General features: G+C 35.4%; 1 protein-coding gene and 1 pseudogene across 1 annotated transcript; one reads left to right on the forward strand and one right to left on the reverse strand.

The window, feature by feature from the left end:
* Nucleotides 1-6,657: 6,657 nt before the first annotated feature.
* Nucleotides 6,658-10,210, forward strand: LOC145564208 (binding partner of ACD11 1-like). The gene is made up of 5 exons (XM_081624537.1): nucleotides 6,658-6,849; nucleotides 8,109-8,212; nucleotides 8,410-8,485; nucleotides 9,203-9,286; nucleotides 9,370-10,210. The coding sequence occupies exons 1-5, from the start codon at nucleotides 6,844-6,846 to the stop codon at nucleotides 9,886-9,888; spliced, it is 789 nt and encodes a 262-aa protein (XP_081480663.1). The 5' UTR covers nucleotides 6,658-6,843; the 3' UTR covers nucleotides 9,889-10,210.
* Nucleotides 10,211-10,400: 190 nt separating this feature from the next.
* Nucleotides 10,401-11,677, reverse strand: LOC145565457 (putative pectinesterase/pectinesterase inhibitor 61 pseudogene; annotated as a pseudogene).
* Between the last annotated feature and the right edge of the window lie 10,642 nt (nucleotides 11,678-22,319).

Raw genomic sequence — 22,319 nt, forward strand, 5'->3', positions numbered from 1 at the left:
ATTTATTAAAGAGGATTAATATTAGCGAATTTGTTGTAATTTTTTTTTAATAAAAAATTTATGTTCAGTTATGCTTTTCTTTCATTTTTCATAGGTTATTAATGATTTTATCAATTCAATTGGGTTAGAGTAGTTTTTTCAGGGTACTCCATCATTTAAATTCTAGGTTTTTGAATTTGCTTTTGAAATTCTGGATTTGTTTTTTTTTTTTTTTTTTTTTGTGATAAGGACGTTGTTATCTACATTTTTTTGGGGTTAAGCTAATTCTTATATGTTAATTGCAGCTTATAATCATATTGGTCAGTTCATATTCAAAGCGAAAGACGAAGATCTATACGAATGAGTTGTTGAAGTTCAGGATGAAGAAGCATTTTATAGGATTAATGGTTTTTTTTTTAATATATATATACATATGTAATTATGGATTTTGTATAATTTGGTACTCTATACCATGTATAAAAATAATAAATCTATAAAAATCAATTACTTATTTTGATGAAATGTAATTTTAAGTTACGATTTCAAAATCAAATAAAATAAGCTATTTTTATTTTTATTTTTAAATAACATCAAGAGACCTGGGAAGTTAGATAAATGGTCTTTGTTTTCCAAAAACTGAGACTGCCTAAGTTCAATAGGCAGTCTCAGTTTTCCCAAAAAAGAGACCTCCTAACATCAATAATCGGTCTTAGTTTTCTCATTCTAGAGACCGCCTTTCAGCAATAGGCGGTCTTAGTTTTTTCGTTCTAGAGACCGTTTCCATCAAAGCAGTCTCTTTGCCAAAGAGACCGCTTAGCTAGAGACCGCCTCTAAAGCAGTCTCTTTGGCTTTTTTGGACGGGTCTCTTTGGCGTTTTTTGTAGTAGTGATGGTAAAATGATAATAAAACGTAGATTAGTAGCAACTTTTGGGTATCATTAATTGGTGAGAAATTAAAAATTCTAAAGTTGCAACTAATATATAATGGAGGAAGTATAAGTGTAATATTTGAAATTTTTGTTTCACATAGCGCTATATTTATTAGTAATCGATAACAAATTCACTACTACATAAACGACCAAATGCAACCCCTAAAAACCATTACATTAGGGCAAAAAACTGTTGCTATAGGCCTATTGCTACGGTAGAGAACCGTATCATTTGCGGCCGTTGCACTAGATTTAATGCAACGGTCCATTTTAACTATTGCAACGGTCCTATGCTACCAACCATGGACCGTTGCATCAGGGCCTAATGCAACGGTCATTATAGCCTAATGCAACAGTTCTTTACAACTCCCATGGACCGTTGCAGCAGAGCTAATGTAATGGTCTTTTAGATTTAGTGCAACACTCATGACTTCCTATAGAACCGTTGCATTATTTTTATTTTATTATTATTATTATTATTATATTATTATTATTACTGTTATTATTATTATCATTATATTATATTACTATTACTATTACTACTACTATTACTATTACTACTACTATTACTATTACTATTTGCTCGCAATAAATAAGAAAATTAAAAAACTACAAAGTACATACAATAAATATAAGCAAAATTATATAACAACCATTTTATTTTTGCTTGAAAGAAATACAAACAATGAATACCTAAACAACTACGATCCATACCAAAATACATATCTAAATAGTTCACATCACATTCTAATAATATTAAAACCTATATAAGGACATTAAGTACATTTATAATGTTATGAGTTTGGACAATCGTCGACCAAGATTGTCCCAACAATAATCATATCATTCTTCCTCTTCTACTCAATGTGGTTTATCATGTACCTATACAAACAAACAATAAAATGAAATGATATTAGAGAACATATTATCTTGAAAATCATGACATGCCTTACAAACCCCCCTGCACCAACATTAACTTAATAATTGCATTTGAACGTGATGTTATCGACTCATCAACCTTGTGCTTATCTTCACACCAACTTTCAACCTCTTCCTCAAGCTCCTAGATGACAAATAAAGTATGATTAGAACAAGAAAGACTAAGTAGATTTATATTAAATGGATAGTATACTTGTTCCCATTATCAGCACACATGTTACTATCTAAACACTAGGTAATTTGTAGAACAACAAAATTAAAGTCAATTTAACAAAAAAAAAAAGTGCTCTCCAAATCATATATTATCCTAGCTATTGATTCTTTTCACTTCTTTCCTAAAAAATTAGCTCTGTACATAGCATAATCACAATTTAAGAGGAGCCATTTCCAATGGTAAGATTAGAGTAGAACAATCACAAAGAAAGACTGCGTTGAGTGTATTTGAGTAATCTAACTAAGCATTGCTCCTATGATGATGTTTGAACCTTTACCATGAACATTATGTTAAACTATAAAAGGACGCAAAACTCTACCTAAAATAAATGGTAGAATGCCATAATCGACGGAATATCTTATTCATAGATCTTATGAACATTGCTCTGATTATGCAACAAGTCATAAAAGCTAAAAAAAATCTATGAATATATTGCTCTGATTATGAAACAAGTCAAACTTGCAATATTCGTTATTTACCACTCAATTGCTTTCAAATTGTGTCGTTCGAATAGTTTCCTGATATAAAGTTATGGATTGGATTGGACTGGACAATATAATTTAATAAAATTATTGTTATGCATCATAATTCTTAAGTCATGAAAATTAATAAATAAAAGAGTATATAGCAAAAGCTATATATACAAGGATACATCTGACATATGCTCACCAACATTAGAAAAACATCAACCATTGAAATTACCTCACCAACAGTCCAACATTACTCAATGCATAAAACAGAGTTGCAACAATAACAAGAAAGTCACCAAAAAGAGTTCAAGTAGTCAACTATCTTGTATTCATGTTGAAGCCAAGCCAAGCCAAGCCAATAAAGGATTAATTTCCATTTACACTGAACTCATTTCATACGATATGTAATTTCAGCTCTTATCACTCCAATACAACATACAAGGGATAAAACTTCTAAATCGCAATGTCCTATATTTTCATCATTTTCCTCGCCTCTTTAACCACCAAAATACTATGTTCATACAAAAAATACACATGTACAATACTAAAGTAATATGAATGTATGAGTATCATAAAATTGTGCTCCAATCATACAATTTTAGCTTAAACACCACCACTACAATTGTCATTTAAAATTCAATATTCACTAGTTTGAATTCTACACTTTCACATAATCTGAGCAATATTCATAGATTTTATAAGGCTTGTACAGTTAAGAATAAAACTAAAACGTCACAAATCTTATATGAAAAAATTGCATATTAAAAAACAATAAAAATTGTACATAAAGAACCGAAAGTGACAAACATGCATATACATAACAATTCTAATATAATTACACGAACAATAAATTCGATAGATAACAAAATGTGTTGTTAAATTACAATATACATCACAATCAATATATAAATAATTTATCAATTAAAAAAATTACATCAAAATTAGGAAGATGCTCGACTGTAATTGGGAAAATTAAAAATATAAATACATACCTGAAAAACAATATGAGAGAAACAGAGATCGAGTGTTACCTTCACCATCAATGGAAGGAGGAAAATGCTGCAATAGAAAACTACGAAAACCCTAGAAGTGAAGCTCTTCACCCATCGTCGTCGTCGTCATCATCACCAATCACGACCACCAAGTCCACAAACCCAATCACCATTACCATCTTTGTCACAAGTAGATGAATTTTTTTTTTTGAAGGAACAAGTAGATGAATATTTACGTAATGTTTGATGGTAGATCTTGTTTTAGATTCTAGAGAAAGAAAGAAAGAAAGTTGAGAGAGAGAGAGATAGAGAGGAAGGAGAGAGAAAATAAAATTTTGGTGGCGGAAATTACAAGGGTTTCAAAATTGGGGAAAATTTGGAGGTGAAATATTTAGGCGCCCACTTGAATATATACGAATCACGTGTTAAGACCAAATGCAACAGCAATACTACACCGTTGCAATAGCTAAAAAGTGTGTTGCATATGACATTCTAATGCAACGGTTCTTTAAAGACGTTGCGCTAGACCGTTGCATTAGGCATAGCCATTGCATTAACCGTTGCAGTAGATATAGCTGTTGCATTAGACTGTTGCAGTAGATATAACTGTTGCATTAGACCGTTGCATTTGTTCGTTTATGTGGTAGTGTTATGTATTCGAAATGTTATTTATTTTAACCCTCCACTATTTGATTTTAACCATTTACTAACTCATTTAATCCCTCCAATTTAACTTGAAAGAGTTATTACTTAATTTTTAAATATTTATTCTTGCATAATATAATCTTTTTGTAAAATAATTGATCATGAGTTCATATTATAAATCCTCCATTTTAAAATTATTTTCTCACGTGAAATCTTATGTTTAAATTAATATTAAAGAATGTGACCATACTAGTAATGCTAATTTAACGAAAATGTAGAAAAAAAAAATCATTTTTTTTTTTGCTGCAGACGAGAGGCTAGGCCCCAAAAAAGAACATAAAAATAAAGACAAAAAGCTAAGGTGGAACAAACCGTGGCACAGCCACATCCACCACATCATTATGTAAAATACGACCTAAGGCTAAAAGGGGGGGGGGGACTTGAATCAACTCAAATTTGTTGTTCCGATTAACTCCTTGGTTGGTTAGCCAATCCGCAGCTTGGTTCGCTTCACGATAAACATGCTTCACTTCAACTTCCCACTCTGGCCTTCGGATTAAATTCTTGCAATGTTGGACATCACGAAAGCATTCCCCTTGATAATCACTTGTATTATTAAGGATTTGAGAAACTGCTTGATTATCTAGTTGAATTTGCAGCTTTCTTACATTCATTCTTTTCGCAAGCTCTAGCCCATATTCAACCGCAAGAACCTCTGCCTTGAAAGCACAACAACTTCCAAGCTTCAAAGAGTAAGCATACTTTAATCTTCCAGCTTCATCTCTTATTAAGCCCCCTCCCCCAGCTGGTCCAGGGGACCCCTTTGCCGCACCGTTAGAATTGAGGGATAGCCAGTCACTAGGAGGAGCACACCACTTGATATAATTTTCTCTTCGAGCAGCAGGGGCTTGAGAAGTGCTTATAGCATCATCACCTAACACCCTCCAAACTTCTTCAAATTTTTGCAAGAGAAACTGCTTAACATCAACAGGAATTTTATTTGACTTACCAAATGCAACAACATTTCTCCACCTTCATATCCACCATATAACAATAGCAAAATAAGTTGGCCATATTTCCAGAGATAGACGTTATGTTTTTGTACCTTAATGTTCCTGATGATCCACTGTTGAAGTGATCCATTGCGAAAGTCAGGCGCATAAGCTGGCCCTCCCACCTGCCTCCAAACTTCACGAGCAGTTAGAAATTTGAAGAAGTTTTAAAATTAATAAAATCATGAGTAGTTAGAAATCTACTTACAAGATATAAACAAAAATTCCAAAATTTTAAGTTTTAGTATTAATATATTTCAAAACTTTTATTTAATTTTCATGTATAACTATTTGTTGTATTCCAAATAAAAAAATTTGAACCCTTCCATTACTTGATTTTAACCATTCACTACTTTGATTTAGCCCTTCAACTCAAGTCTTATCATTAACATTGGATGTTTGAAAACACACATTTAACATTTGATGAGTTATTCTTACTTTGTAAATATTTATTTTTGTAAAAACAGTTAAAACAACCTTAGGCTTGAATTTACTTTGGTAACAACTTATATTTAAATAGTATTCAAATCATAAATTATAGTTTACAAATATCGAGTGTTGTTATTCCCATCCCGGTAAAATTTTTTTCCTTCATGATCGCGACCGACCCTTAACCCTTTATGACCTATGCTCTTCAATAATGTATGGTATATATATAGGGACAATGAGACATTGAGAATATTATTGGTTGTTATGTATAGACTAGTAAATTGTACCTCTTGGTGATGCCTTTACATATGATATCAGATAGAACGTTTTCTAGTAACAATAACATATAAATTGATATTGGGGCTATATGCTTTTGTAACTTCTACTGTCAAATGAATCATAAAATAAAAGTTTGATTTTTTTACTAACAATTGCCATAAATAATGCATAGTATTTCCTGACAATCTGTTAATTTTTTAATTGAAAAGATGTTGTTGGGATTATGAACCATTAAATGAAGTTTGGCGCTAAGCCTTTTCTCCCGCCTAATAGTGTATTTAGGCGCCTAAAGCCAAATAGTTTTCCCCCTCAATTTTCCCTCTTTTTTTTTTGGCTAGTAGTGACGTGGCACATTCTTATTGGGAGTTTATGTCTACCCCACATAAATCAGGTTTATATGTAGCATCTCTCCATATTTCACATAACGTCGAATTTTCTAGATAACATATCCGTACCATTTTTGATGATTCTAGTTTTTCCCTCCTTATTATATTATTATAGTATCTTATTTGTTTTTTTTTATCTTTTAAAATATTTTTTGAGTTTGTGCAACGAATTAAATGAATCATAGGAGCACCTTTATTTTTTGTTTTCAAAAGAGCACCAAATTTGGATTTGTGTAAAAGAGTCGTAAAGGACAATAATAGAGACGACCCTCAATTAGCAGACTCCCCTAATACAAATGCTTAATATAAGCAGTTTTTAATTAAAAAGGGACGAAAAGCGTGAAAGTGATAAATATACGTGACGGCAACGTTAACTTAACCTCCTCACCACCATCGCCAAAAAAAACTCTCCCTCCAAATAATCCTGTCTCACATTTCTCATCCCTTCTTATTCAACCAAAAACCTAATTCAATCAAAGTCAATCAATTTCTTCTTCATTTTCTCTCTCCTCTCTTCGATCGATCTCTTCATGTCGGTGCGTTTTCTATTGCTATTTCTATTTCTATTTGATTGATTGCATTTCTATTCAATTTATTTATGTGATTCAATTGAAATTCAGTTAAAAAAGGTAATTTGTGATATTAGTTGATTTTATCATTTGTCATTGTTTTCTTCTTGTTTAATTGCTAATTAATTATCATTTTTGTCTCAATTTATGCGTTTGAATTAATTTTTATGTGTTTCCCCTACTGATATCGATATGTGTGTTCCAGTTTAATTGATTTTATTTTGCTTGGATTTGATTCCGGTGTTTAGGGTTTGTAATGGTAATTAGAGAAATTAGTGCTAGTCTTGATTTGTTGGCTATTTCATCTCTTAATTAATCCATCAATCTGTAAAAGTTATGTAGTGATTTTAAAAATATACGTAATGGAATCAAGTGATGTTTTACTTTGTATTGTTTAGCAATAATAAGGAAAAAGAATAGAGTAAAAAAAAGGTTAACTTGTTGTGGGAATAGATAACCTAGCTTGTAAAGTTCAGATCACATCAAGGGCTTGGAAATGAGGCAACTTGATGTCTATTTCTTTCAGTTTTGTTATTTTCTACGTCGAGAATCTGAATGTTGTTATGGTGTAATAGCTGTTTCTCTGTGAGTCTAAGAGGTATAGAATTGGCCGCTTTAGTGTTACGTTGTTGCTCGATTATATGATTTCAAAAAAGCAAATTGACATCTTTAAATTAACCTTAGCGAGCATGTCATCAATAGCCAGTGTGCAGTGCTTGTCATATGAACTTGAATTATGCATCTTGTCATTTCATCAATGTTAAGGATTAAAAGTGTCACTTTGATGTTCTAATAAGGATGTAAATGATGTTGCTTTAATTCGGTGCCATTTTTCTTCTCAGTATCATTTTAACTAATTATGTGGCCAATTTTCCTTGGGTCTGTTATTTTTTGCCTTTTGTCATTTAATTTTCAGACCACTTCCGAGCATTCTATGTACATATCTGTGTATTTCCTCTAAGCGGTCTATTCTTACATGCATGAGCCAGGTGGACTAGTTTGTTAACAGAAGATAGTTCTCTTATGTAGATAGCTGTGTATTTCCTTCTATTTTTCTTCACACATTTGATAAGTTAATTCTTAATATACATGCTTAATAATTATTATAATATTATGCTATATTCTGAGTCATTTGCGCCCTTGCCTCTACACAAAGAGGCTTAGGAGACACCGATCATGTAACCCATTTGACATTACATTCTGCTGAACAAATTGTATCTTTGCAGATAAAAAGTGTGAAAGTGTGCAATGTCTCCCTCGGAGCATCCGAACAAGACATAAAAGAGTTTTTCTCATTTTCTGGTGAAATTGAACATATTGAGTTGCAAAGGTTGGTTATTATGTGTGGCTTATCTTGTTAACTCAGTTTCTTCTCGATATGGTTCCGTAGAAAGAGGATTTTAGAAGTTTCCTGCAATAATCAATTAAGTAAACCTTATACTTGGTATGATATTGTAGTACTCTAGCTTTACTTGTCTTAGTTATGTGATTTTAATCTTTCCAAATTTGTTGTTATCTTATCTCCAGTGAGAGTGAGCGATCTCAAACTGCATATGTCACTTTTAAGGATGCTCAAGGTGCAGAAACTGCTGTTCTCCTTTCTGTAAGTACACTTTAAAGAGTAAAGACCTTTTGTTATATTGTGATCTTTTATTTGGTGTTTTCTTTCTTCTCCCATGTAATCTGTATGTATTGTTTTTTTCATTTTTATAGCTAATCTATGATCTGAAAGTTGGGAATAAAGTTTTATGTAGGTATAGTTGAAATCCTGGTTTTGGCTTGAATTTGTGGGGGCCAAATTTAATGTTTACAAGGGGATTATCCTTGTTTCTGAATTTTCCTTTTATAATCAGCAAAAACATTTACTGAGATACAATAGCACTACACTGGGATCTCGCTGATACAGAAGCTAACTTTTAGATCTCTTTATTGAGCTGTTTTTGTATTGTGTAAGGGATTTTTTAAACCTGTCTTGACCTTGGTACAAGATGTAGGGTCTTGAACCTCATTGATTGCTCTTTATAACCCTAAATGCTATCCTGATTCCCTTACAACTTATGTGGGAAGCCCGAGCTGTCTTTTAATAGTGTATTTTTTGGAGGGGGTGATTTGTGGGCCGTTGGGATGGAGGGGGAGAATATAGAACTGTTATGCTAGATATCTTACAATTGAAGTGGTTATACGAATATACGTGCTACTATGCCATCCTTCTTGCTGCCTTCTTTTCTTCTGCTGTTTTGGTTGACAGGAGAAGGGTGGGGAGGTATATTTTCTTATAGTTTGTGGAGTCTTCATGATGAAATTCTACTTTACTTTTCAGGGTGCAACCATAGTTGATCAATCAGTAACAATAGCTCTTGCACCAGATTACAAGCCGCCAGCTACTGCATCAGTACCACCAACGGTATGATTTATCTATTGCGCTTTAAACCAGGTGCTATACGATGCTGTTGAATATGAGGATATGACAATATTCTAATCTGTTAGGCCACTGAGAACACTGGCGCTGTTGGGTCCTCAGTGCAGAAGGCTGAGGATGTTGTCACTACTATGCTTGCCAAGGGCTTTGTCTTGGGGAAAGATGCACTGAATCAGGCAAGGGGGTTCGATGAAAAGCATCGCTTTACATCTACTGCTTCTGCTACAGTTGCATCTCTGGACCAAAAGATTGGCTTGAGTGAGAAGTTTACCATGGGCACAAGCTTGGTAAACGACAAGATGAAGGAAGTTGACCAGAAATTCCAAGTCTCAGAAAAAACAAAATCTGCATTCACAGCTGCAGAGCAGACTGTCAGTAATGCCGGATCTGCCATTATGAAGAATCGCTACATTTTGACAGGGACTTCTTGGGTTACTGGTGCTTTTAGCAGGGTTGCCAAGGCCGCCGAGGATGTTGGTCAGAAAACAAGGGAGAAGATGGCCGAGGAGGAGAAAGGAAGAAACACAGCAGCTGGCTATTCTCAGGTATCCGAGTCTGGTTCCCCAAGAGCCAGTGGTCACCAGTGAGTGCCAAGGGTTTGATCTTGTAATGCGACTTTTCATCTGAAATTTGTGGCTGGTGAAGTTTCATCATGCGCTCCACTGTAATTTGATGTTTTTGGTTGGTTTAGTAGCAGTTTTAGATGTATAGATTGTCAAGTGAAGTTTGTGATGTTTATTCTACTCCAGTTTTAAAGCGAGGTTTTGTATCATTTGTACTGTCATATGTTAATTCAACTACTAAGGTCTGCATATATTTACCAGTTATTTGCATCTGACTTTTTTTTTTCCTTGCATTTTCCAGAAATGCTGCACTTTTCTGCTAGGAGAAATGGAAAAAGTTTGTAAATATGGAATCAAATTAGTATTTATAAACTCTGCAGCTATAATTCAGAAGCTATCCGGATCCAAATAATTTACAATTGGATGGTACAAAATTAATTGTTCTATTAATATTTTCTTTTATAGACGAATAATTCTGCCTAAGTTAAAACATCCAAAACACATTCTAAACTAATCTGGTGATTGCTCCATCTTTCCTAATACCCTAATCCTGCTTCAAATGGCACTCTTGTATGCCCAATCCATGATGATCCGTCCACAAATCGATCAACAGTAAATCTCGCTGCCTCAACAACTGACAGATTAACATGTACTCCAGGTGATACCACCCTCTGACTAGTATTAGCTCCTGGACCATAGTTCTGAAACTCACCATAAAATACATCATCTAGTGTAGTTGTTGAATTCCAAGGTATCCACCCTTGTGGATCAATATGATCGCCTATGTACGATAACATATATACCGTAGTTGCCCCTTCGTTCCAAGGACGTCCCAAGTACGTGGTGTAGTTCGATTTCACAGGCTCCAAGTCCGGGGCAGCACGAATTTGACATTCATGGATGGATATACCGGCGCATATGTTAGAGCACGGTCGTTTATGGGCAATGATCGTGTTCGTTTGCTGTTCCATAGGCTTACGAGTGTATATGGTGCAATTTTGAAACACTGCTTGTGCCTTGCCAAATATGAAGTCTATTGTGCCATATATGTCACAGTTTCGGTAAAATTGGCGATTAGAATGTACGTACAAGGTGTCTTGATACCCTTTCATCTCACACTCGTAAAACACCGAGTGCTCGGATTTTACCAAGAGTGCTACAGCTTGGTGATTTTGTGGTCCTGCCGTGCTCTCAAAGGTTATACCATGAGCCACAAAACCCGCACCCGTGACTCCTACATAGGGTAAGTTCAAGTTTATATTCGAGATAAACAATACAAACATATTGTAGTTTTACGTAAGTAAGATTTCTGTACATGTTAAGAAAATAAGGGTATAAAGTATATTTACCAAAAGTAGCGGTCTTAATAGTTGTTATATTACTCATTCTAACGCTTTTGCTACCCGTGATGATTGTCTTGCCTTTACCAGCCCCTATAAACCATAGATTGGTTTTAGATTTTCCTACGGTTAAGTTCACCTCTTGATACCTGTATCAAAAAACACAATATAAAAAGATTACCTCAACCAATAGACCAAATTGTCAAAATTTCATCTTATAAAAAATCAAATGTACCCTATTACCTTCCTGCCTTGATATGTATGATGAATGGAATACTACTGTTCTTGGGAGCCATTTCAATGGCCTCTTTAATGGACCTAACAGTAACATTAGGCCCAATACCATGATGAGAAACTGTTACATTGGGCTGAATGTTTGATAGAGGTGAGCCCAACAACTTTTTGTGCTTCTTTGATATCCATTTTGGATCACCCAGATTTTTGTGATCCATATTATTGGGATCAAGGCCCATTAATTTTGTACCTGAAACGACGTCGCAGCTTACTACCATGCTTGAAAGATCTAAGTGGTTGCTTACTATTTGCCACATCTCTTGAATGATCTGAGCCGTCTGATGTTTTATTGCTCCACCTGCTTCTTCAAATCCCTCCGTACACGTGTCTTGGTTTGAGCATACAGTTGCCATCCACGTCATCAAGTCAACCATATGGCTTTGACTCTATTTTATATTTCCAAAAAGAAAATATCACAAGCTAATTATAACTCAATAATTCAATATACCATTTTTAAAAGAGTAATTATTATTGACATACTTAATTTGAAAAACTTCATATTTATGAAAAGAGAGTGAAGAAAAAATTAGCATTGGATTCGATTATTTCCTTAGTTATATGTGCATTGTTCCAAATATTAAGAGTTGTCAAATGGTTTTTTTTTTTCATCAATAATGGATGAACATGTTAGGTCATGTTCTCTTCACCTTAAAAAAATAATATTAAGTAAAAATAATTTCAATTCAGTAAAAGTAAGTCTAGTTCAGTAAAATTAATTTCAGTTCAGTAAAAATAAATTCAGTTCAGTAAAAATAAATTCAGTTCAGTAAAATTCAGTTTTGTTAAAGAAGAATTATAATAGAAAATCAGTAAAAATAATTTCAGTTCAGTAAAATTAATTTAAGTTCAGTAAAAATAATTTAATTTCAGCAAATATAATTTTGTTTCAGTAAAAATAATTTCAGTTCAACAAAAATAAGATGAAGAGAACGGATAGTTATTCTTTAATTTTGTTGATCAACTTTTTTTCAACATTAATAAAAACCATGAATGATTATATTCCCTCAGAGTCTAAAATAAAAGAGTCACGAAAGAAACTATTACAAAAACAAATGTAAAAATTAAAGATGGCCACCCATTTAAAAATGTAACGAGTACAGTAGTTAAAAGATTTATTTAAGGAATTTTAAAACTACTTCATAGTGGTCCGTATGGATGCACTCTAATCTACACTTATTTTCTAAGCCTTACCATGGACATGCATGAGGAGTCTTTTTACCGGCTTTCTTAAATTTTTCACTAGTACGTGTCGTAATTTTTTTGGAAGAAATGAAGATTTTATGTTAATAGTTTATTCTTGTAAAGTAGCAATGCAAGCAATTTTTTTATTTATAAAATAAACCTTGTTATTCCCTCAGGAGGAAATAATACTCCATACTTTAATTGAAATTATAAAGGACATCTATATATGATGAGTATTAGTAGAGGCTATATATACTTATCGCCAAGATTTAGACACTCTAGACTTTTTTTTGGTGTTTAGAGAGCCACAAGGGCGGGGGTGAGAATCGATCCCAGGATCTCCTGGAATCGGGAGGGAAGCTCTAACCACTTGAGCTATCCCTCACTCTCAGACACTCTAGACTTTAACACGCTGTAACACTTAACTCCGGAACTCCACACAAGTACACAAAAGACATTAACTATCAATCTCAATAGCATGCTAGCTAGCACCCTTAACAAGCTACACCATTGCTTTAATATCATACAAAGACAAACTACTAACCATCAAAATTGTAATACTAGAAGTCTAAAACTATATAATCAAACAACACAAATGAGAATTCAGTTTCACCAAAATTATACAAACATTAATACGTAATTACTTACTCAATTAATTATAACAATAATTCAATTTAATTACCTTATTGTTATCTTGATAATTAGATGTTGATGATAACGTCTTCATTAGGAGGGGACGAGTACGTGTGAGCAAGTCCACCGAATCTTGTATGAACCCTACACAATCATCATGAGCTGACCATTGAAATGACTCCTTAATTTCATCTAAACCCTTCATTTCCATCATTAAGTAATCTAATCCTTTTCTTAATCTCTCCATTGTAACATTTAGTGACACTTGCACCACCACATTAGCCTTCACCTTACCATGCCTAATCGTCGCCTCAACACCGTCTTGGTTGTTACTTTCCTCCACCAATTGTGTGTTTATCATGTACTCTCCTAGAGAGTTAACACATAGGTCCGGATACCGTGTCATGGCACATATCCGTATGAGCGACATTGATGATGAGGACGACGATGGTGCTAGGCTTAACCCGGGGGAGTAACTAGAGTTATTATTTGATAATGATGATGGAATAATAAGGGTGGTTTTGTAGTAGTGTTTGTGTTTCATCACAACAATTGTAATAATTGTTAATGATGCTAGTAACACTACTAGGAAAAATAAAACAAGGAGTGTAACAAGGGCATACTTTACCAGGATTTTTTTTGTGGTTTGGGTTTGGATTCGCGGTATGTTTTCTGATAATCTAGCTGAATCTGTGGGTTGGAGCTTACCATACTCCATTGATTAAATACTTTTCTTGGCTAATATAGCATAAGGTTAGAGATGAATGATTTTTTTTTTTTTTTTTTTTTTTTGATGAACTTCAAAAAATTAAGTTCATGAACATATATTTATATATGTGTATAATATGCATAATTATAGACTCAAAACACCTACATATCTATTATCTAATATCTTAGATAATTAGGCTAAAAATACGTAATCACATTAGCTGGGTACAATAATTATATAGGTGGACGTGAATAATGTGTAAAATGTAATTATTATTATTATTACCTTAAATGTATGGTAGGATACTAGGATATGATATGTTATGGACTTATGGTGTATGATGGTGAATTTTATTGCTTAATTGCACAAACTTTATTTTCAGTCATTTTTTTGAGTTATACAACCACACAAACTAGAAATAAAAACAATGAAATTATTCCGTAATTCCCAAAATTTTCAACTTTTTCATTCGGAACATTCCTTAATTTTTTATGTAATTTTCAAAACATTACTTCGTAACTAAAATTTCTAATTTCTAAATAAAAATTAAATGGAGAGGATCATGTCTCGATTGATGGAATACATACAACATACTTGGTAATAATAATACAGAGTTGTCAGCATGATCCATTTTATTTAAGTAACTATATATATTAAAAGGCTTTCCTATGTCGAGCGAAACAGCGAGTGAAACCCTAGGGCTTTCAAGCGAAGAGAATGACATTCTCCAGAGATCCAACAAGAAATTCAAGCGTAGACTGGAAGATTCTACTCCAGGCAACCCGATGGATGTCGAAATGAATGGAGCTGAAGGTTTCTCTGAACCTATTGGACGGAATCTTGGGTCGTATTTGCAGGCGACGAAAGGAATGGCGACTAATGTCAATCCCCTGTTCAATAATGGCTTGGAGGATGAAGATGATGTCTCAGATGATGATTTACCGGAAAATGAAGCAGAAGAGGATGACCCTCAATGCCCGACCATTTTGTTGACCAAGGAGGAGAAAAGGAGATTACGCAAACCTTGGGAGAATGCTCTCATTATCAAACTTTTTGATAGGAAACTGGGGTATGAGTTCCTTATTAGAAAATTGAGACAGAAATGGAGCTTGAAGGGTGATATTGCTTTAACTGATGTGGGCTGTTCATATTATATTGTCAGATTCAATAATATGGCAGACTATGATTTTGTAATGACTCAAGGTCCGTGGATTATTGGGGATAGCTATTTAACTATTCGGAAATGGATTCCAAATTTTGTCCCGGATGAGGAACCTATCAAGAAACTGACAGCATGGGTGAGAATTCCTAATCTAGCTGTGGAATATTTTGATAATGAGTTCTTGCGAAGGATTGGTTCGAGAATTGGGAGAGTGATTCGTATTGATAAGCATACAGAATCGAAAAACAGGGGCCAATTTGTTCGATTTAGCATTGAGGTGGACTTGACCAAACCTCTTTTGGCGAAATTCAAATTGAATGGGAAGATTTGGAAAGTCCAATATGAGGGATTGAGACTTATTTGCTTTAAGTGTGGGAAGCTAGGTCACAAAGAGGAGCAATGTGGTAGTTTTGCTAATGGTATAGGGGGGCAGCCAGGGGTGTCTGATGCTAACTCAGGCACTAATGTCAACAAGGAAATTAGCAAAGAGAAGCATCCAGAAATCCATGATTCATATGGGGCTTGGATGATTGTCCAGAGGTCTGCAAGAAGATCGAGCCATAGTCCTGGTAATGGAGTTGCCAAAAATGCAGGGCAAGAACAATAGAAGACTGAACTTCAGAAGTCCAGCCAGTATAAAAAGAGTGTGCAGTGGGTACCGAAAGTAGGCCAAGGGGTTTCGAACCAGGGTAGCATTAGTGATTCGAACCAAAACAGCAAGGGTTCCAGGTTTGGAGTGTTGCAAATTGAAGAAGATATGGAAGAAGAGTCAGAGCGATTGACTAGGAACATAACTAAGGAAAAGCCAATTTTAGGTAAGGAGAGTGATATGGGTGATTTGAAAGAGAATATGGTAAATTTGGGGGAAGATCAAGATATGGCTGAGAATATTTCTCAAGGGCTGCAAGTTGTAAAAGATGGTGCAAGAAATTTCGAGGATCAATTAACTGCTGATTTAGGCAATGTTTCCCAAGTGGAGAAGAGTATTTTAGGAAATAATGATTTGGTCATGGGCAACAGAATTTTTTCTAAGGAAAAATTATCTTTGCAGTTTAGTAAAGATAAGGATATTAGGCAACGATTTCCTCTCTCTCCAAGGAATAATAATTTTTTTCCTAATCCCCCCCGAGTTATTAAGAAAAGTCATAATAATTCCTCCTCAAATTTCTCTAAACCATATTCTGTCTCGAAATCAAGTTCTGGCAAAGAGAACTTTGTGGAAGTAGCTTCTTCTACCCCGACTGTTTTGAGAGAGCAATTGGAGTTAGAAAAGACAATCAAGTAAGGTGAGGATAATGGACTCTCTCAGAATCCCAACTTGCCTGGAGACTCGAATCCCTCCGACGTTTGACATGTTCATCGATTATCTCACGGAGGGGCCATCGATGGTATCTTGCCATCCGCTAGCGAACAAGGTTTTGTTCGAGGTGAACACGTTCTTGCCACCGACTCACAATCCACCGGACATGATGGCTACGTTTCAGATTCCGTATGTGACGGACGGTCCAATGAGAGCGCTGAGGGAAGCGTATCTCTCTCTCATGCCTAACGTTCCTTTGAACGTTTATGACCGATTCCCTATTTTTCCAGAATTTAATATGTCTATAAAAATAATGGTGTGGAATGTTTAGGGAGCGGGAAATAAAGTAACTCTAATTAGGGAGTTAGTTCGGATAAATAAGCCTACGGTCTTAGCTTTGGTCGAGACACACTTAAGTGGAGAGCAAGCCCAACGAGTGTGTGATAGTATTGGATTTACAGGTCAGATGCGTGTTGAAGCACAGGGATTCGTTGGAGGCATATGGCTATTTTGGAGGACTGAGGTAGTGTCTGTTGTAGGGTATGGTAGCCACACTCAACATCTTTCGGTGGAAATTAATAAGCATGGTGAAGCACCGTGGCTGTTCTCAGCGGTGTATGCAAGCCCTGACAGCTCCATTCGACGTGAGTTATGGGAAGCCTTGGATCAAATTAAACAGAACTACTCAGGTCCATGGCTAATTGCGGGAGATTTTAATGAGACGGCTTCTATGAGTGAAAGGAATGGTGTTGGAGGAGCTGAGATGGTTCGAAGGTGCAATGCGTTTGCTGAATGGATTGACAAAAACGAATTGTTTGATTTGGGTTGCTCGGGGCCAGCTCATACATGGTTTCGGGGAAATTCAGTTGAAACCTTTAAATCGGCTAGGTTGGATAGAGGATTGGTGAACGAGTCGTGGAGAATTCGGTTTGATGAAGGAGCTTTGCGCAATCTTCCTAAGGCTAGAAGTGATCACTGTCCTATTCTTATTAGCACCAATGGATTTGCTCCAATTCCTAACTCTTTGAAGCCGTTCAGATTTCAAGCTGCGTGGATGAATCATGCTAAATTCGATGAGTTTGTTCATTCGAGGTGGGATAATAATTTGCCTATTGTTCCTTTCCTTCGAACCTTTGCGGATTTCTTATCTTCTTGGAACAAGGAAATTTTTCATAATATTTTTAGAAAAAAATCCGAGTTGTGGGCAAGGCTAGAGGGTGTCCAAAGGAGATTAGCAGTAGGAAGAGATCGTCACCTAATCAAGCTTGAAATGAAGTTGAGAAGGGAGATGGAGGAAGTCTTGAATCAGGAAGAGATTTTATGGTTTCAAAAATCAAGAGTTGATAGTCTTCGAGATGGGGATCGCAACACAAAGTATTTCCACCTTTCTACTATTATTCGTCGAAGACAAAATCGCATTGAATCTCTACAGGATTCGAATGGTGTTTGGGTTTCTGACCCAGATCGTGTCAAAGAATTGGTTGTGAACTACTGGAACGATTTATTTCAGGAGGAGCAGAGTAGTTTTACAGGGGAGCGTTTATTGCTGGACCAATTTCCTCTTATTTCTTCTGATGATCGAGAGTTGATATCTCGACCTTTTACTGGAAGTGAAGTGAAGCGTGCTCTTTATGGGATGAAACCATTTAAGGCACCAGGGCCTGATGGGTTTCAACCCTTATTTTTTCAACACTATTGGCATCTTGTTGCTCCGAGTGTAATTAGCTTGGTGAAAGATGTTCTTGATGGAAAGGCGTTTCCTGAGGGTCTTAATGATGCGTTTTTGGTCTTGATTCCTAAGATGACTTCTCCTCAGAAGCCTAATCATTTTAGGCCGATTGGGCTTTGCAACATCATTTATAAGATTGTGACAAAAGTGATTGTGAATAGATTGAAGCCGCTTCTCCCGGCGCTTATCTCTCCGACGCAATGTAGTTTTGTGCCCAAGCGCCAAATAACAGATAATATCATCATTGTTCAAGAGATGCTTCATTCGATGAGGAAAAAACAAGGTAAACGTGGTATTATGGCTGTGAAGATTGATTTTGAAAAGGCTTACGATCGTCTTAGGTGGTCTTTTATTAGGGAATCCCTTATGGAATTACGGCTGCCACAATCCATGGTTGACATTGTTATGAATTGCTTAACCTCCACTAAGTTACAAATCCTTTGGAATGGGGAACCAACTTCTAGCTTTACTCCGAGTCGTGGTATTCGTCAAGGTGATCTGCTCTCTCCTTATCTTTATGTGATTTGTATGGAGAGATTGGCCCAATTAATCGAGCATGAGGTGAAGTTTGGGGGTTGGAAGGCAGTAAGAGCGTGTAGAAAGGGTCCGGAAATTAGCCATCTTGCATTTGCCGATGACCTTATTTTATTTTGTGAAGCCTCAGTTGATCAAGCTTTGTGCATGAAAAATTGCCTCGATAGATTTTGTAGAGCTTCGGGTAGTAAGGTCAGTTATGAGAAGTCTTGTGTTTTTTTCTCGAATAATACTGATGGGGAGGTTCGTCAAGCCATCTGTGACAATTTGGGAATGACTTACACAGAGGATTTGGGCCGTTATTTGGGAGTGCCGACTATTAATGGCCGAACCACAAAGCAGGACTACCAGTACTTGATTGAAAATATAAATTCGAAGTTGGCTAAGTGGAAACAGAAGACTCTCTCTCTTGCGGGGAGATGCACTTTGGCTCAAGCTTGTTTATCTTCGATACCCTATTTTACTATGCAGACTACAAAACTTCCTAAAGCAACGTGTGATGACATTGATAAAAAGACTAGGAGGTTCTTGTGGAGTGGGGTTGGAAATATGAGATTTTTGCGTCCTTTTTTTCTGCTGAGGTGCTTGAATTGATAGCCTCTCATGAAGTGCTCAATGATGAGGAGGCTGTTGATAGCCTTTACTGGAATGGAAACCCGTCTGGTGGTTTCACGGTTTCCTCGGCCATTAAGATTATTCGAAATCAAGTTGATGTTCCTGATCGAGAAAGACAAGGGTGGAAGGCTATTTGGAGAGCTCGTGTGCCTCAGAAAATTAGGATGTTCATGTGGTTGGCAGTTCGAGATCGACTTATGACAAATTCTATGCGGTTTATTCGAAAGATGACCAATGACCCGCGATGTGGAGTGTGTGGTGCGAATGATGAAAGTGTGAATCACATCCTTAGGGTCTGTCCTGCTGCACGAATGGTTTGGAGAAGGCTGGGTTGGGATGATAATATGATATACAACTCGTTACAGTGCAGTGAATGGATGTTGTTCAACATTGAAACTGGACAAACCCTTGATGGAGAAGCTAGAAAGGTTACTTTCATGGTTACTTGCTGGTGTCTATGGCGTTGGAGGAATGAGAGGATCTTCAAGCAAGCTCCAAGCATTCCCCCTGATCAAGGAGCATATATCATGGCAAGAGTGTTGGACATCAATAGAGCTATGAAGAACCCGATTTTGTTCAATCCTGGTGGAGCTGGTCGAAGAGTAGAGAAGTATATTCGATGGGAATTGCCACGTTTGGGTTGGGTTTGCCTTAATACTGATGGAGTTTCAAAAGGTAATCCAGGCAAGGCAGGGGTTGGTGGACTGATCAGAGGCTGTGATGGTGAAATTTTTGAGGTTTTTGCTACTAATTGCGGCATATGTTCTAACAATAAAGCTGAACTTATAGGGGTTATACGTGGGCTTGCAATTGCTTGGAATGCAGGGCATCGATTGGTTCAAGTTCGAGTTGATTCAGAGTTTGCACTCCGAAGTTTGGTTGAGCCTTGCTCAGCTAACTCTCCTTTTATTAACATAATACGAAGATGTAAGGCTATGATTACTCGTGAAGGATGGAAAGTGGAGTTATCCCACTGCTATAGAGAGGCGAATCGGGCTGCGGACTGGTTGGCTAATTTTGGCGTTTCTTCGGAGCAAAAACTAGTCTTGTTTGAGGCGATCCCGGAGGATCTTAGGGCCGTTTTATTGGAGGACTTGAGTGGGGTTGCGAGAGCTAGACTTGTCCCTCAAGACAAGGCTTAGTTCGGGTGGTTTTGGTTTTTATTGCTTTTATTTTGTTCTGTTTTGTTTGTTTAACTTTTGGCTTTCTTGTTTTCTTTGGGCTTGCCCTCTCTTTTCACCAAAAAAAAATGTCTCGATTGATGGATGGTTTATGACGAGGATGGTAGGATATTACTTGATGTGTATAGCTGTTTTTTTGGTGTTATTGTAATTTTGACATAAATTGGAAATATGACACATAATGATAATATTTTTTTCCTAAATTATATGGCATGATTGAGTTTTGATTCACACTTAGAGCCTTTTCTCTTTAGATTATTTTCAGTTCCTTCAATTCAGTTCAGCTCTTAATTTCCTTCTCTCATAAAATATTCAGTTCAGTTCAGTTTAGCTCCAATAAGTTCAGTTCAGTCAATCAGAACAGGCCCTAAGGGCCTGTCTTATTCACCTTATTTGTATTTATTTCAGGTTCAATAAGTTCAGTTTAGAAAAAATAAGTTATGACAATTACCGGTTAACTAAGTTCAAATTACAATAAAAATAAGTTAAATTAAGTTCAGATTAGTGAAAATCAGGTGAACAAAACACATCCTTAATTTCTACGGAAAAAATGAAAACAAGGAAAAAAACTAATGGATTATAATAAATGGATATGAATATATAGGTAGTCTCACTAAACTTTGATTTTGGCTTTAAAAATAATTTAAGTTCATTTAATGCGCGTACATTGTTGGTAGCATAAACAATGACTTTGGTTCTAAAAAAGTTTGAAGAACGTGTTTGGAAACAACCAATTTGAGAAAGAGGGACGTATCAATTGAATAGTTCATGCTCGAAATAACAAGTTTTGATCTCAATTTTTGGAACATCCATTTTGAGAAAAAAAGTGATTGATTAATTGATTTTTACAGAGTATTTATTGCTCATGAAACATCTATCATGCTCATGTGAATTTATGTTTCCGCCCTTCATGTTACTTAGTTGGTTAAAGTATTTAGGGTGGTATGTACACAAACACAATATATGAGACAAATTAAGTTTATACTCTGTATCATTGCTTATGATTTCTCTTGAAAAGAAGTGAGATTATACATATCTAAATGACAATAGGAATTCATGTCATGAAACTCATGTTCTATGAATATGTTTAAAGTAGCACTCTATATACTTCATGTTTTTTAGGGCGATACAAGCACACAACTAGTAAAATGCACAAGAAATGATAAAATTGCATGGAAAACGATAGAAAGTAACCGGATATGACCTTGAAAACTACCACTCCTGGAACGAATTCAATGCCTAATCAAACTACTTAGACTACTCCTAGAACTAAGTATTTTGATGAACAAATCTTAGACTACTCCTAGAACTAAGAATTGCACGTTCTAATTATCAAAACAACTCCTTGAATTGAAAACTAGCAAGAAAACGTTTAAGCAAAGCTAAACAATTTTTATTGAAATTAATCTGATTTTTCTATCTCATATCTCTAAGAGCCACGAAATTCCTCTATTTATAGACTGAAAATAACTAATTCTATCCCTAAAAGGATTAGGACAAACCCCTAACCTTGTTCCCCAAGTATCCTAACTAGAATAGAAAACTACTTCTAATTAGAATAGGAAAACTAATCCTAAACAAACTCTAATTAACTAAAAACTTTCCTAACAACCTTAGGAAGTTTATAGCAATTAAATAACAGAAAATAAACCTTATCCTAAGTGCTTAAACCAAGAAAAACCCTCTCAAGTGAAAGGTAAAAACCTGGAAGCAAAACTCTAGAAAAAAAACTAAGTATAAAAAAATCTTCCATTTCACATCGCCGCCATAACACCA

Source organism: Chenopodium album, chromosome 10 (genome assembly GCF_948465745.1).
Source record: "Chenopodium album chromosome 10, dcCheAlbu1.1, whole genome shotgun sequence".
Lineage (NCBI taxonomy): Eukaryota > Viridiplantae > Streptophyta > Magnoliopsida > Caryophyllales > Amaranthaceae > Chenopodium > Chenopodium album.